General features: G+C 33.6%; 1 protein-coding gene across 1 annotated transcript; it reads right to left on the bottom strand.

Annotated features, from left to right (window-relative positions):
- Positions 1-6,157: 6,157 nt before the first annotated feature.
- Positions 6,158-11,989, bottom strand: LOC128177511 (uncharacterized). Its single transcript, XM_052844235.1, has 4 exons — positions 11,843-11,989; positions 7,572-7,653; positions 6,976-7,333; positions 6,158-6,414 (listed from the first exon to the last, which is right to left on the bottom strand). The coding sequence occupies exons 2-4, from the start codon at positions 7,651-7,653 to the stop codon at positions 6,402-6,404; spliced, it is 453 nt and encodes a 150-aa protein (XP_052700195.1). The 5' UTR covers positions 11,843-11,989; the 3' UTR covers positions 6,158-6,401.
- Between the last annotated feature and the right edge of the window lie 3,573 nt (positions 11,990-15,562).

Here is a 15,562-nt window from a genome sequence, read left to right as displayed (position 1 = left end):
CATGTACCGGGTACCCGTTGGTCTGCTATACCTCTTTAATGATACAATGATCGGCATCATAAAGATATTAAAGTCATGTTTTAACTCTGAAGTCTAAAGTATACAATTTTATTTACTTGAAGTTATGTCTACAGGGTATTCATGACTACATTTGGAGTCCTCTGCACAAGAATATATATGTTTCTAATTAGACCCTGCTTTGAATTTTGAGTTGAAAATTCACAATCTGTTATTTTTTTAAATAGATAAATTCAGTTACCCTTTCCAGTCCCCCATGAACCTCGAGCGAGTCTAAACACCCATGAAACATGTAAAAATTACACGTTAGTAAACAAACACCCACACCATAACAAAAACATCTAACAGTGTGCACGTACTTACATGTACATCTATACTATATACTAAATTTTAACCAGTTAACAAGAAACTTTAAAAGGAGTAAAAGCCTCACCTTCTTCAGTAACATCCACATAAATCACACACTTTAATGTCCATCTTTTCTCCTTTATTACTCGTAGCTTATCAACGGCTGATCGTCGACAGAAGTGTGGCTGTCAGAATTTCCTCGTAAACGATTCACACGAGAAAAATATCCTCCTTAAACAAATATGTAGTATTGTTCCCTGTGCATGTTCATATGTTTCACAGCAAATTGAAAATGCATGTGTACACCGAAAGAATACACAACTTCTCTTCTGCATTACGGCTCTCTCTTTTCTACAATGCCGTTCGTTACTGTTTACATTCGGCGCGCGCGCGCGGGGGTCACAAACAGGGGCGCCCCGACAAATAGTTGCACATAGAACGTTTAAATAATGTGTGTTCATTGAATTCATAAATGATATAGATGAAAAAAATGAAATTGAATCACAACAATTTATCTAAGACGCAACACAACGTAATGCAGTAAATGCCTGGGCCTTAAAGTGGCATTTGTTCGCTTGTGTGTCTATGTAGACATATTAACTCGTTCATGTACGATTCTCACATATTTGTTTTATGAAATTTGAAAAAAAATATAGGACAGAACTTGTTTAATTTGATACCAAATGACATTATTTAATATATTAACAATAACTAAATTAATTTTTTTTCATAAAATGATAACGATTTTTGCTATCAGAAAAATACGTGTATGAGCTGCTGACCCCTAATTATAGGGGCCAGCCCTTTTTTCTTAATTTTAAATGAAAGCTCTCGTTATTCTAAACAACTTTTGTTCTATATGTATTAACAAAATATTTTTAGTTTAAAGGTTATAATACAAAAAGCAACAAAATTTCAGCCCCGAAAAAATCTTAAACTTTGGCGACAAATAGCTCAAAAACTAACAAAGAAATTGCCAAAATTTTCATGCCAGCAAAATTATAAAATGTTACCGACAATTTCGCCAAATTTCATGCATCTATCATCTGTAGTTCCCGAGATCAACTCTGGACAAAAGACCCCCCAATTTTCAATTAAAGGGCAATAACTCATAACCGGAAGTGAATTTTAAAAATTTGAAAAAAACGTCTAGAGATATTAATATCATCTACATACCCTGAAAGTTTCATAGCAATCAGACAAAAAATGTTCGAGAAATCTTGTGCACAAAATTTGCGGGAAAAAAAAAAAAATAATAATAAGAAACAGTAGAATAACAGAAGGGTTTTCCGTTGAAAAACGGAAAACCCTAATAATAAGAAACAGTAGAATAACAGAAGGGTTTTCCGTTGAAAAACGGAAAACCCTAATAATAAGAAACAGTAGAATAACAGAAGGGTTTTCCGTTGAAAAACGGAAAACCCTAATGAAAAAGAATCCGAAGAAAAACAATAGGGTCTTCCGTTGGAAACGGAAGACCCTAACAATAAGGTCTTCCGTTGGAAACGGAAGACCTTAATAAGAAATCGTACGAAAACTATAAGGTCTTCCGTTGGAAACGGAAGACCTTAATAATAATAGGGAAAAAGAAACCGAACGAAAACAATAAGGTCTTCCGTTGGAAACGGAAGACCTTAACTAGATACGATCTCGTTACGAGTAAAGAGTAGGTCTTCCGTTCAGTTTTTAAACGATACGATTAAATATCAATGACATTTCAAAATTCCACCTCAAACACTCCCTTTCAGATAATATTTACGATTGTCAATATCCTTTAAAATGCGTAACAAAGTGTTTTGCTTTTTGACATTTTGCATATTAAAGGTTAAAGAGTTTAGTCCCCTAAAATCAATAATTACGTCATCAATGGGTGTGGAAATGAGTTTTACAAACTGATATTGTTTTGATCAACAACTTTGTTTCTGTAATGCATTACAAAATCTTGATCGTTTTTAAGGTGTGTGAAAAGACTTTACGAGTGACTAAGCCCCTTATGTAAGGGGCCAGCCCCTTTTTCTTGTGTTCATTGAAATTGTCTCACAAATACTAACAATTTTTGTTCTTACAAGTATCTAAAATTGTTGTTCATTTTTTTTATACAGATGATTGAATATTTTAGGGGCCAGCCCTCTAGATCCTTAATGGGGAAAGACATTGGTATTTTGATTGATGGAATCGATGAGAATCATCAATGCAAGCATTTTCTCTTCTACTATGCTTAACAAAATATGTCTCCTTCTCTAGATATATTGCGTCAAAGTTTAAGTACTTTGGCCCCTAAAAATCCCTAATAACGTCATAAATGGGCGTGGCAATGATTTTTCCTGATGAAATTGTAACGATCAACAACTTTGCTTCTATAATGCATTACAAAATCTTTATCGTTTTTAAGTTATTTGTAATAGTGTTTAAGAGTGCCTTTGCCCTCTCTTGATTTCTTTGAAAAGGTCTTATGAATACTAACATTTTTTGTTCTTACACCTATCTAAAATTGTTGATCATTTTTTAGATACAAATGATTGAATATTTTAGGGGCCAGCCCTCTAGATCCTTAATGGGGACAGAAATTCGTGTTTTGATAAGGGGAATCAATTTAAATCATTAATTCAAACATTTTCTTTTCTATGATGTTTAACAAAATATGTCTACTTCTCTAGATATATTGCGTCAAAGTTTAAGTACTTTGGCCCCGAAAAATCCCTAATTACGTAAAAAAGGGGCGTGGCAACAATTTTTTCTAATAGATATTGTGATGATCAACAACTTTGCTTCTATAATGCATTACAAAATCTTTATCGTTTTTAAGTTATTTGTAATAGAGTTTACGAGTGTGTTGGCCCCTAGTTTAAGGGGCCAGCCCTTAATTCCTTAATTCATTCGAAAGGTCTTACGGTTTGTAACATTTTTTGTTCTTACACTTATCTAGAATTGTTGTTCATTTTTGAGATACAAATGATTGAATATTTTAGGGGCCAGCCCTCTAGATCCTTAAAGGGGACAGACATTGGTGTTTTGATTAATGGAATCGATAAAAATCATCAATGCAAACATTTCTCTTCAACAATGCTTAACAAACTATATCTCCTTCTCTAGATATATTGCGTCAAAGTTTCAGTACTTTCGCCCCTAAAAATATCTAATTACGTAATAAATGGGCGTGGCAACGATTTTACCTGATAGATATCGTTACGATCAACAACTTTGCTTCTATAATGCATTACAAAATCTTTATCATTTTTAAGTTATTTGTAATAGAGTTTACGAGTATCTTGGCAACTAATTAAAGGGGCCAGCCCCTATTTCTTGATTTTATTGGAAATAACTTTTGATTCTCTACCACTTTTGTTATATATATTTTAACAAAATATCAACTCGTAAAAAGATACAGATCAAAACGTATGAAAATTCGTACTTAATTTTCGAGCCTAGACGAGCTCATAGAAATGGCGCCACTGGCGCCAAAAAACTACATTGTGCACAACTTCAAACTATGGTCTACCTATCCTGAAAATTTTATATTCATATCTCTAATAGTTTCTGAGATCAGCTCTGCACAAAATAGGTCGTAAAATTTTGAATGAAAATTCGTACCTAATTTTCGTGCCTAGGCGAGCTCAAAGAAATGGCGCCACTGGCGTAAAACAATACAATAGTGCACAACTTCAAACTATAGACTACCTATCCTGAAAATTTCGTATTCATATCTCTAATAGTTTCTGAGATCAGCTCTGCACAAAATAGGTTGTAAAAAAAAAGAAAATCCGCCGTAACTCGGTACCGGAAGTGACGATTTCAAAATTTCAAAAAACGTCTAGAATTATGACCTCTGGCAATCATCTGTGAAAAAATGGTCAAAATCGGCCGAATAGTTTCTGAGAAATCGCGTGCACAAAATTTGTGGAAAAAAATAATAATAAGAAACAGTACGAAAACAATAAGGTCTTCCGTTGGAAACGGAAGACCTTAATAATAAGAAACAGTACGAAAACTATAAGGTCTTCCGTTGGAAACGGAAGACCTTAAATATGAAAATAAAATTGAGGCCAAAAATTTTATTGGAACCAATCCAAATTTGAGACCAAAAGTCCTAATTCACAAAAAGTGAATGTGTACCTGTAACATAAGTCTGTCGGTGTGACGGTGTTTTGTTTGGTTGTCTGACATTCACTGTAGCTAAATAGAACAGATATAAAAAAAAATTTAAATCCGCCTTATTCGTAGATCGAAATTTTCTCATCTGTCCTCTGTGTTTTTTCTTCTAGAAAATGCAATACATGGACATAAATATGTCATTATATAGGTTTGTTTATGAAATCATCTTATACTAGTGGGGCCTACTCAGCAGAACGAGCCGACGCGAGCTGTCGCGCTATTACCGTCTTTAGTTATGCAAAAAACGAGCGCAAGCGAGCGCATCATCATTTATGTACCTTAAGGGGAGATACAACCCTAAAATGGCTCAGCGAGGAGGCACCGTAAGGCAAGCTGACGAGTACTTTAAGTTAAACAAAGCCGTCGTTTTGTTCAAACTGATATTATATATGTAACATGGTAAAACGAGAGGCGCATCCATCTTTTATACGCTTTGGCTGTCCCCCTCGTCAAACATGACTGCTACACGTATCGCCTTTGATTTCTATAATTTCTGTGTAGTTTATAAGCGAGGTCAAAATTCTATGGGGTCAGTTTTCAACGTGTGGGGGTCGTAGATCTACACGTCTGGAATGGATTTCTACTGTAGAAAAACTGAGGACCCTACTTGTCATAGAATACTGACCCTAGGTCAGTTTTCCCCGTAGAAATTTGACCCCCGGGTCAATATTCTCAGGGGTCAATTTTCGTCGTTACTGTGTATGATTTCATGGTTTGACTTGCTTCCTCAAAAAGTCTACAATTTAACGTCAAACTAATTATTATAGATTGGCAAATAATTTCACTATGTTCGCGATTTATTAGAACCATTTTAACAAGACCTTGGACTTTCAGTATGTTGTAACGATCTTTTTCTTGTGTCATAACAAGTTAAAATGACGTCGGTGTCAAGCGAAATATACACCGATTGCGTAGACTTCGCTAAAAAGCCAGACAAATCCTGTTGATTTCAAAGAGCCATGGCTGAGTGGCCTACAATGAAATAGACAGACCTACGTCACATTGCCGTTTGGCTCAACAGCCCAAAGTCCAAGATCCTGTTAAAATGGTTCTATTTTTCTGAGAATTTAAAACCCTCGTGAATACTATCAATATCGTTTAGAAATGTCCCAATGCTTCGACTTATGGGGGCCAAGTTTCGCGTATATTCGCGAAAGTAACTCGTTTATTGCAGACTTTTTGCGTTTGTTCGCGAAAGTTTCGCGCTTATTATAAATTATTTTTTTACCTACGAAAATGAGGTCATTTGGTTTTCGTAGACTTAAAGTATATCAAAAGGAAATATTGTAGAATTTGTCACTGGGTAATGGATTATATCTTAACATATCAAAAATCCACAAAAATCGATGGGCTCTTTTTTAAAATCCATTTCAAATTTGCTAATAAGATTTAACAGCAAATTGAATGGGAATGGAAAATGATGAATACGCCAATGAACTGCCATTATAGCAAAGAAATGTTATTACCACTCGCACTACGTACCGTGTGAAAAATACTCCAACAAAATGAAAACTATTATCCAGTTTATCAAACTGAATCTTTATAAGATCTAGTTATTTATTTAATTTATTATAGCTAGAGATAAAAAGAATCAAATCGGGTAGCAACTGACAAGTTTAATAGAAAAAAGAACAAAAAAGACAATTTACATTTTAATATTTGTTTAAATTATAACAGCACATAAAACGCTTTAGACCTGAATGGTTGTTTTGAAATCGTGTTTTTCTGGGAACGTCATGTGTTGCCTGTTCTTTAATGTGTCAAAGCTGTTCATAATGCACTATAATAATATGTCAACAGATTTTATTAATTTAATTAGTTTTTTATTTATGTAACACGGAATCAAGCAAATATCACAGCATTATCTCAATAACTCAATCCAATTACACCAGGGGCCTGCAAAGTAAAATATAAATTTTATTTTCAACTAGCAAAATAAGAAATTAAAAGAAGTAAATTTACAACAATAACAACAACAAAATCAGTTTAATGAAACAATTATATACGATTAGAATTTTATACTGGGCATTCTTAAATTCATGGAGAAAAATAATATGTTAAAATAATTTTAACATAAATAAATGAAATAATATACGATAGGATCAAACACAAATGCTAGTGATTAAAAATAAAGTACTTGTTTGCCTTTTAGAATATTTTGCAATAAGCTCCATTAATTCATCCCATAGAGAAAGAATATAGCTTTCACCAGTGGGCTACCACAAATCTTCAATATGGCCGAAAAAGCAAGGAAGACCTCTGATGAGAGACTGGTGAAGGTTTGATCAACCGTCACCATTTTCAAATTATTCGACTTAATTCTCAATATAAAACTTAAATTTTAGGTCTTAGGAAAAATTGACGGCGGGGCCGGATATAATTCACTATATGTTAGTAATACCAAAGACGAATATATGTCTCTAGTAATATTAGCAGTATGTTTGTAGGAAGTTATACCTGATAGAGCGCCGCCTACGTCTCTTGCCGAATCCCGAGCCCCCGAGGCCCAGCGACTGCTGCCCGAAGCTACCCCCCATCCCTGGCATGCCTCCCCCTCGCCCGAGTCCACCCATGCTCTGTCGATTTCCCGGCATACCTCCGCCCATCCCTCCCATCATGCCTCCCTGCATCCCTCCATTTGGCGGGAAACCCGACATAAACATCATGGACATGTCCTGTGCGTTGATGCCCCCGAAGGAGCCCCCAAACATGGGGCTATAAGTGGGCTCCTTCCTCTTGTTGCCGAAAAGTCCACCAAATTTATCGCCAAATCCGCCAAGCATTCCAAAACCGAAGAGGGCTGGTGCAGCGTACGCTGTTCAAAAGAGAAAATTATTGTTACTATTACGTCGTCAGATTACGGCCGTAATACCGTGAAAAGTAGTTGTTTCAAGTTACTGTAGTTCTCAAAACAGCTAGCTTTTGCATTATTCTTAATATTATTAAACGTGTCTTCCTCCATGCACTTCTTCCTTTGTAACCTGTTAGCATTTTCCCTTTCATGGTTTCCCTTTCAGAGGTTTAGTACTTTGATTATAGTGAAAGTTACACACCTAGCAAGGGCAAGGCCGCTGAGGCGAGGTGGGTGAGTGTGTATATGACGCACAAAGTCAGCAATACTTGGTCAACCTTCATCTAAAAATGTAGAGAAATTAGATGTAAGTCAATGTACATAGAGGCAATAATACCCGTTCAACCTTCATCTAAAATCAGAGAAAAGACATACAGCAAAATTCGAATATAACGAACACGAATATAGCGAACTTATTGCTATAACGATTTTTTTTTCGTGTCCCGCCAAATTTCCTATATAACCCTATGGTTATTTGCCGTATATAACAAATAAGGCTCTATCGAATTTTTATGATTGAATGTATACGGGTAAATGTCATATAGAGTCAACCATTTAACATCCATTCTGTCTCAACCTACATATGAAACAACGAGCCTTGTTTATATATATATATATATATATAAATAAACTATGAATTATGAGCGTGTTAAAGGTATTCAATGTATCAGCACCATAATTGTATATGTACCTAATATGGTCCGAAAATTTTAATCACAGCATCATTTTGTAGGTGTTATCAAATGACAGAAAAAGTGAACAAGATCACATATACCCCAGGCTCCCTCATAACTTGAAAATGCCACACTTAATAAAAGGCAGGATACGCATAAAATAATTTGATGAAGAGCAATATTTCTGTGTCATCCACAAAATCTAAATTCCAGCCGAAATTCCCAAAAAAAAAATAATGAAATAGGAATTTCCTGGTAATGCGCATTTAAGAGGGGTTGCTCATACAAAGACTGACCGGCAGACTAACTGACGGACGGACGGACGGACGGACGGGTTACAGTGAAGCCTTCGTTGCGTGGGGTATAATAAAACTATTCCACCAAAGAATTTTCAAAATTTGTACTATTGTCCAGTTAATTGCACCTTGTATTTTACATTTAAGTCAGTGCATGTTTTATTAAGATATTGTAAAAAGTAATTTGAACATACAAAACGCTTTGTAAATACATGCATTAACTCCCCTCTTTATTTAAATATAAATAAACTGAATCATTTACCGCAGATATTTTGACAACAGTACATTTTTTTTCTTTTCATATAATGGAAAGAAAACTCTTCAAAAAAGTGCAAAATGGCCGCCGACTTCTCGTAGATGATGAGTCACGTGGATTTGGTTCAGTTCACTGTTATTCCGGAAAACCTTGTTGTCCTTTTAACAAAATATAGACTGTCATCGCATATGCTTTTGGTAGAGCAAGGCCGTTATAATGGAACTGTCAGATCGATGCGTATCTGTAAATATTGTAATTTAGGTGAAGTCGAGGATGAATTCCATTTCATACTTATCTGTCCATTTTATAAAAGTCTACGGGTATTGTATTTAAAAAAATATTACTGGTCTCGTCCTTCAATGTTTAAGTTAGTTCAACTCCTTGCCATTCATAATCGCAAACAATTGTGCCATCTCGCAATGTTTCTGCGTGAGGCAGGTAAAAAACGGGATGTCGGATAACTAGTACATCCAACTGATGTATTATTACTATCACTATTATTATTAATATTACTATTATGATCATTATTATCATTATTATAATCATTTGATTTATTGATTTATAGGGTCTCTCCTCCTATGAATGTACATGTATGAATAATATTTTTTTAGAATATTGTTTAACGTCAATAGCGAACTGTTTGATTTTGATTGGATAGAGTGTAGCATTATATATTTATAATTATGTACATATGTTTCAACAGCTTATAATTCATTTGAATTTAGCCAATAAACAATATACCAATACATCCAGCATTACATATTCAACTACATTAGTTAATTAATCAAAATTGTTCAATACTCCTTCATTTAACATCGAAACCTTAACAAATTTTAAGCGTTAAAATATGTCTATTTGCAAGAATTTTGGAGCTAAATGTCAGATCTGAAGTAGAATCATCTGGGGACATTCTAATTGATCCTTTTCTTTTTTATTGAGTAATCTACATTTGTGCGATGCTATTTCTGTGTTTTTGTGATATAAGTATACTGTGTGATAACGACCCATAATAAGGCGCTGATAGTGAGTCACACCTAACGTTCAGTATACGGTGATTGACGGGAATCGCGAGGCCCAGGCGGCGGGATGAAACAGGTGCCCGGTGACAAGGACCGGTAACTGGACCGCAGGGACTCATTATCACGTGCTCTGATTGGTCGGTCGCTGGACGACGTAATGAGGCGTAAATGGCTTCCTGATTGACTGAATGAGAGCCAATCATCATAGGTGTACCACTTACCTCACAATACCTATCACACTTGTTCAAAGGAGTTCGTATTTATATAATGAAGTGTTATTTAAATCGTTTGCAGAAACTTGTTGAAAAACACAAGACCAGTTTGCAATATGTTTTGAGTTTGTATTAACCTACATGCTTATTGTAGTCCAAACTCAAACAACCCCATTATGTACTGGTCAAGTGCTTCACAAGCGAAGTACTACATTATCTTGGCATCAATTTTAATATCTATATCAAATCATCATGTGAAATAAGTAATTCTGCGCAAACCTTTTTTCGACGGAAAGGGAATTACTAGTATTGCTGGATAATTCATCAATGGTACGGCTTATCTTCTTTGGCAATTGCTAGATTTTACATGCGATTTGAACTTCTTCAGCTTAGCTTTCTTTTTCTGCCAGTGAGAATTTTTTTATCTATTCGTTAACTACGGGCCGCCGGAAGGCGGTCCGTTATTTGATATACATTTAGATATTGTTATACTGCGTTTCTGCGGGATAGTTCTTGTTTAATAGAATTAATATTATGCTTATTTTTTATGAATTAAAAGTAAATTTGCATGTAGAAATATGGGTTATGCCTTTTAAAAAATATCACACATTTTTTGTTTTACTCGTAAATGAAAAATAGGTCATACTTAGTGAATAGTCGTGTTTGGCGCGTTTTTATCGAGACTATAATCTATTCGGAAAATTTCGGAGTTCTTCATTCTTTTCAAAACAATGCATCGGGATCGGTATGCGGGGCATACTAAAAACCTGAAATACTAACGACCTGAATGTCATTAAATTTTATATATATGCTATATTTGAATTTCTATGTGCCATGTCAAGTAAAATGACTGTGTGTATTATATTTCCACGTAAAATGGGGTAGAAAATATCATGAAATGACATCCATATCAATTAGTTACGCAAAAATAATTTGAATTGACTGAAAAATTTGAACTAATCCATATCTTTTTTATCACGTGGTCCCTTGAAATCATATAAACTAATGCATTAAGTTTTCATTCAATACGATGCAACAACAAAAAAACCAAAATGGTTAGCAATACATAATCTCCAAGAGAAAAATGATGAATTGTACTTTGTATTAGAGTAATGTACAACACAGGGGCTTGGTTGTTGGATAGTGAAGTTCTTAATTATTTGTTCCCGAAGAAAAAAGTGATTAAGATTGGTAATCTTATGTGTATTTCTGTGTACTGCATTAAATAAATACACTGAAACCCCCCCCTTAAAAAAGTGTATTCAATGTACATTAAAAAAAGTTTTTTTTAATGTACATTGAGTACACTTTTTAACATGACTGAAACGGGGCGTTTTAGTGAATTTATTTTTGGAAATACACATAAATTTACCAATTTTAATCACTTTTTTCTTCGGGAACAAATAATTAGGAAATTCACTATCCAACAACCAAGCCCCTGTGATGTACAAATCAATGTGTTCTCCATTACTTCATCAGTTCCATCTTCGCTGTAGAGGAGAGAAGCGGATCGTAAACCCTTGGCTAGCGAAGATGCATCAGTTCATATATACTCTGGCACTGATCATAAAAAATACCGTTAGATATGCTTACAGTAACTCGATTCTTTATGATAATAGTAAAATGTTAAACTTCAAAACAAATTGCTGAAAGTATATTAAAAGTGTGTGTTTATGTAAACAACCAATGATTCATACAACAATTATATTTTTTGCGGCACTTTTGACGCTTGCGACAATATGATTTCTCGTTTGATTTTTAGCGCATACCTGTGATACCACAAGAAATGTTTTAGAAATAAAAGTCGTATGAACTAACCAAGATTTTCCGATCCTAACTTGAATATCTGCTCGGAAACTCTTGTTTTGCGATATTCAAAGAAACTATGCATGCTGCTTGTCATGAAATTATAGAAATATAAAACAGCTAGATACCTTGAGCTCCGCCATAAATTTATAACAATATCAAAAAAAATCCAGGAAAAACAGTTAATAATGTTGAGAATAAATATCAAACCTTTGTGTGTTGGTTGTCTTGTCTGGAAGTGAACACAATTCCTGACCCGGTCTGTTTTCTAAGGATCCAGGAGCGGCGCTGGGGGCTGACCTCTTGGACTGTGTGTCACCGGGAGCCCCGGGGTGGGAGTCGTAACGGAACATGCAGCCGTTAGATAAGGACCTGGCGAGGTTTCCTGTTGTGTTGTAATCAAAGAAAATGGACGAACGCGTACGTCCTATAGAAAATGTTTTGTAAGTGTTTTGTGTAATTGTTCAAATTTGTGACCCAATATGCTTGTAGAAATAATGTATGAAGCTCCCAAAGTAGAAAATAATTGATTAATAGATCACATGGGGATAACTTTTGAATTATGTACATCTGAAAATCCTAGCGGTGTAGGATATTGGAAACTAAATACCTCATTGCTTAACAATGAAAATTTTTGCAAACAACTAAAAAAAATATATTCGAGAAGATACAACAGAAATACAAGACCCTATAAGTAAATGGGAACACCTTAAAATACGAATAAATTTTTTTTGCATAAACTTCTCTAAAAACTTGGCTAAAAGTAAGAAAAATCGTATAAACTTCATTGAAAAGCACATAGGAAAAATAGAATCTCAACAATACTCTGAAATAAATATGAACTATGAACGTTTATTACAGAAAGATGAACTATAAACGTTTATTAGAGAAAGAAATAGATGATTATTATGCGGAAAAATGTAGTGGAGCTTATGTTCGCTCTAGATCTGTATAGTTAGAAAAAGGGGAAACAAACTACTTCTTATTTTCTAAATTTAGAAAAAAAAAAAAAACAAACAAATAATACGATTAACAAGATAAAAGATGAAAATGGAATAGAATTTACGACGACAACAGAAATAATAGATGTTCTCATGAATTTTTATGATAAACTACATGTATATACAAGCAATGATATTGATATTGGTGATATTCAAAATTATCTCGATAGTATTAATTGTGAAAAACTCAGTGATAATGAAAAGGAAATGTGTGATGAAATACCAACATTAAATGAATGTAAAACTGCAGTTGAAAATATGAACAATAATAAATCTCCCGGACAAGACGGTTTACCGGCAGAATTCTATAAAGCCTTTTGGGATGATATGAAACATATTTATTATGAATCTCTAATCAAGAGTATAGAAAATGGATTGTTATACTTTCATGTTAAATACTGAAATCTGATTGGTTATGACGCAGTTAATAATATTTACTATTACCCTCAGCGTTAGCAACGCACTTGGCAACGGGTAACATTAAAAAATGTTACATGCGCGAAAATTATGCGCGTACGTTTCGTTGTAGAATTCACGTTATTCCTATATAAAAGCAGTAAAATTTTCTTAAAATTTTTAAAAAAGACATTCAGTATAACAAAATAAATAGTGCCTGTTTGGGAGGATAACAGTTGAAATTGACACCCCTCGAAAACCATTGTCAACCTCCGCTTCGCGTCGGTTGACAATGGTTTTCTCGGGGTGTCAATTTCAACTGTTACCCTCCCAAACAGGCACTATTTATATAATATTACCTTTTTCACAAAGAAACGCGATAATGACTTAATTTTCAAAAAAGGAGAAAAAAATAATCACCAAAACTACAGACCCCTTAGTTTAACAAACACAGATTATAAGATATTTGCACACGTATTAGCTGATCGTTTACAAAAAATAGCAAGTAGATTGATAGGACATGAGCAAAGTGCATATATAAAAGGATGTTATATTGGAGAAAATGCTAGACTAATACTTGATATTTTTTATTGTTATACTTTCATGTTAAATACTGAAATCTGATTGGTTAAGACGCAGTTAATAATATTTACTATTACCCTCAGCGTTAGCAACGCACTTGGCAACGGGTAACATTAAAAAATGTTACATGCGCGAAAATTATGCGCGTACGGTTCGCTGTAGAATTCACGTTATTCCTATATAAAAGCAGTAAAATTTTCTTAAAAATTTTAAAAAAGACATTCAGTATAACAAAATAAATAGTGCCTGTTTGGGAGGATAACAGTTGAAATTGACACCCCTCGAAAACCATTGTCAACCTCCGCTTCGCGTCGGTTGACAATGGTTTTCTCGGGGTGTCAATTTCAACTGTTACCCTCCCAATCAGGCACTATTTATATAATATTACATGCACAACAACTGAGATGGAATATTACTCTTTCTTGATTTAGAAAAGGCCTTTGATTCAGTAGAATATAATTTTATGTTTAAAACGCTAGAAAAGTTTAATTTCGGAGATAAATTCATAGGAATGATAAAAACATTGTATAATGACACAGTCTTTGAAATTAAAAACAATGGTTGGATATCGAGATCATGCACAATGCATAGAGGAATTCGACAGGGATGTCCTGTATCCGCTCTTTTATTTATATTTGTAATTGAAATATTAGCCATTAAAATTAAAAATGATAACAATATTAAGGGTTTAACTCTGAATAAAAATAATACTTGCAATGATTTAAGTTTTAAAATTGTTCAACATGCGGACGACTGTACCAACATGCTAAAAGATACAAACTCTTTGAGAAAAGCAATAGAAACAATTACCGAATTTAGTAAGGTTGCTGGACCTAAACTTAACTTAGAAAAAACAGAGTGTCTGTTAACTGGTTCATTTATCGATATGTATTCCAACGATTCTCATTTACATGGAATAAAAATAACAAAGACCTGTATAAAATCGCTCGGTATTTACCTGGGACATGATGAAACTGTATGTTATGAAAAAAATTGGATAAGTAAACTAGAAAAACTAGAAAAAATACTAAGTGTCTGGAAAAGACGAAATTTAACTATATTTGGTAAATGCACTGTAGTCAATACCCTAGCAATATCAAAAATATTATATAATGCTAATATTTTAGAAAACCCTAAATGTGATTTTTTTTAAAGCTGCTTCTAAACTTATATATAACTTTATTTGGAAAAAGCGAGACCGAATTAAAAGAAATACTTTAATTGGCAAAATTGAACAAGGTGGAATAGGTGGTATTGATATTGAGAGCAAATTCCATGCTGCCAAAGCGCCATGGATAAGTAGAATATTAAATGAAAACAGTGTTACACATAGAGCACTTAGTGCAGTTATGAGACATTATAAACTAAATATCTCCGATATTTTAAAAACAACAGAATACAACTTTTTGGAATCATCATTTTTCAAAATGCTGAAACTCCCTGTTTTTTTATGGAAATGTATTTTCAGCTTTTAACAGATGTAAAAAACAAAAAAATGTGAATACGCTAAATAGAGACGAATTCCTGAGTCAATTTATATGGAATAATAACCTTTTCCAGTATGAAAATAAACCACTTTGTTTTGAAAATTGGATAAAAAGTGGATATTTGTATTCTAAAGATATTTTTGATGAAAATGGAGAGTTTTATGATATGATGTACTTTACACAAAAACTGGTTAGCAAAAACAATATCTTATGTGAATATATCATGCTTAGAAAAGCATTTAAAGTTTATAAAAAAAAATTTGACTGCAGCTATTCGAAATACGTCAAAATCAAACCTTGTGTATCATTTTTATTTCGAAACAATACCGTAAATTCAGTTAATAATGTTAAAAGTAATTTTCATTATTCATTGTATATTAATATAAAGTTTCAAAAACCAATATATCAAAATAGATGGAGAAAAGACACATTATGTCGATGGGAAAATGTGTATGTTGCAAAAA

Source organism: Crassostrea angulata, chromosome 3, assembly GCF_025612915.1.
Source record: "Crassostrea angulata isolate pt1a10 chromosome 3, ASM2561291v2, whole genome shotgun sequence".
Lineage (NCBI taxonomy): Eukaryota > Metazoa > Mollusca > Bivalvia > Ostreida > Ostreidae > Magallana > Magallana angulata.
This window is presented reverse-complemented; position numbering and strand designations above follow the sequence as displayed.

Bases quoted from the DNA above. Each gene is read 5' to 3' on its own strand.
- LOC128177511 (XM_052844235.1), bottom strand. From the start codon at position 7,653: ATGAAGGTTGACCAAGTATTGCTGACTTTGTGCGTCATATACACACTC. The intron at 7,334-7,571 runs GTGTGTAACTTT...TCTTTTGAACAG, and splicing joins AGCGGCCTTGCCCTTGCTAG to CGTACGCTGCACCAGCCCTC.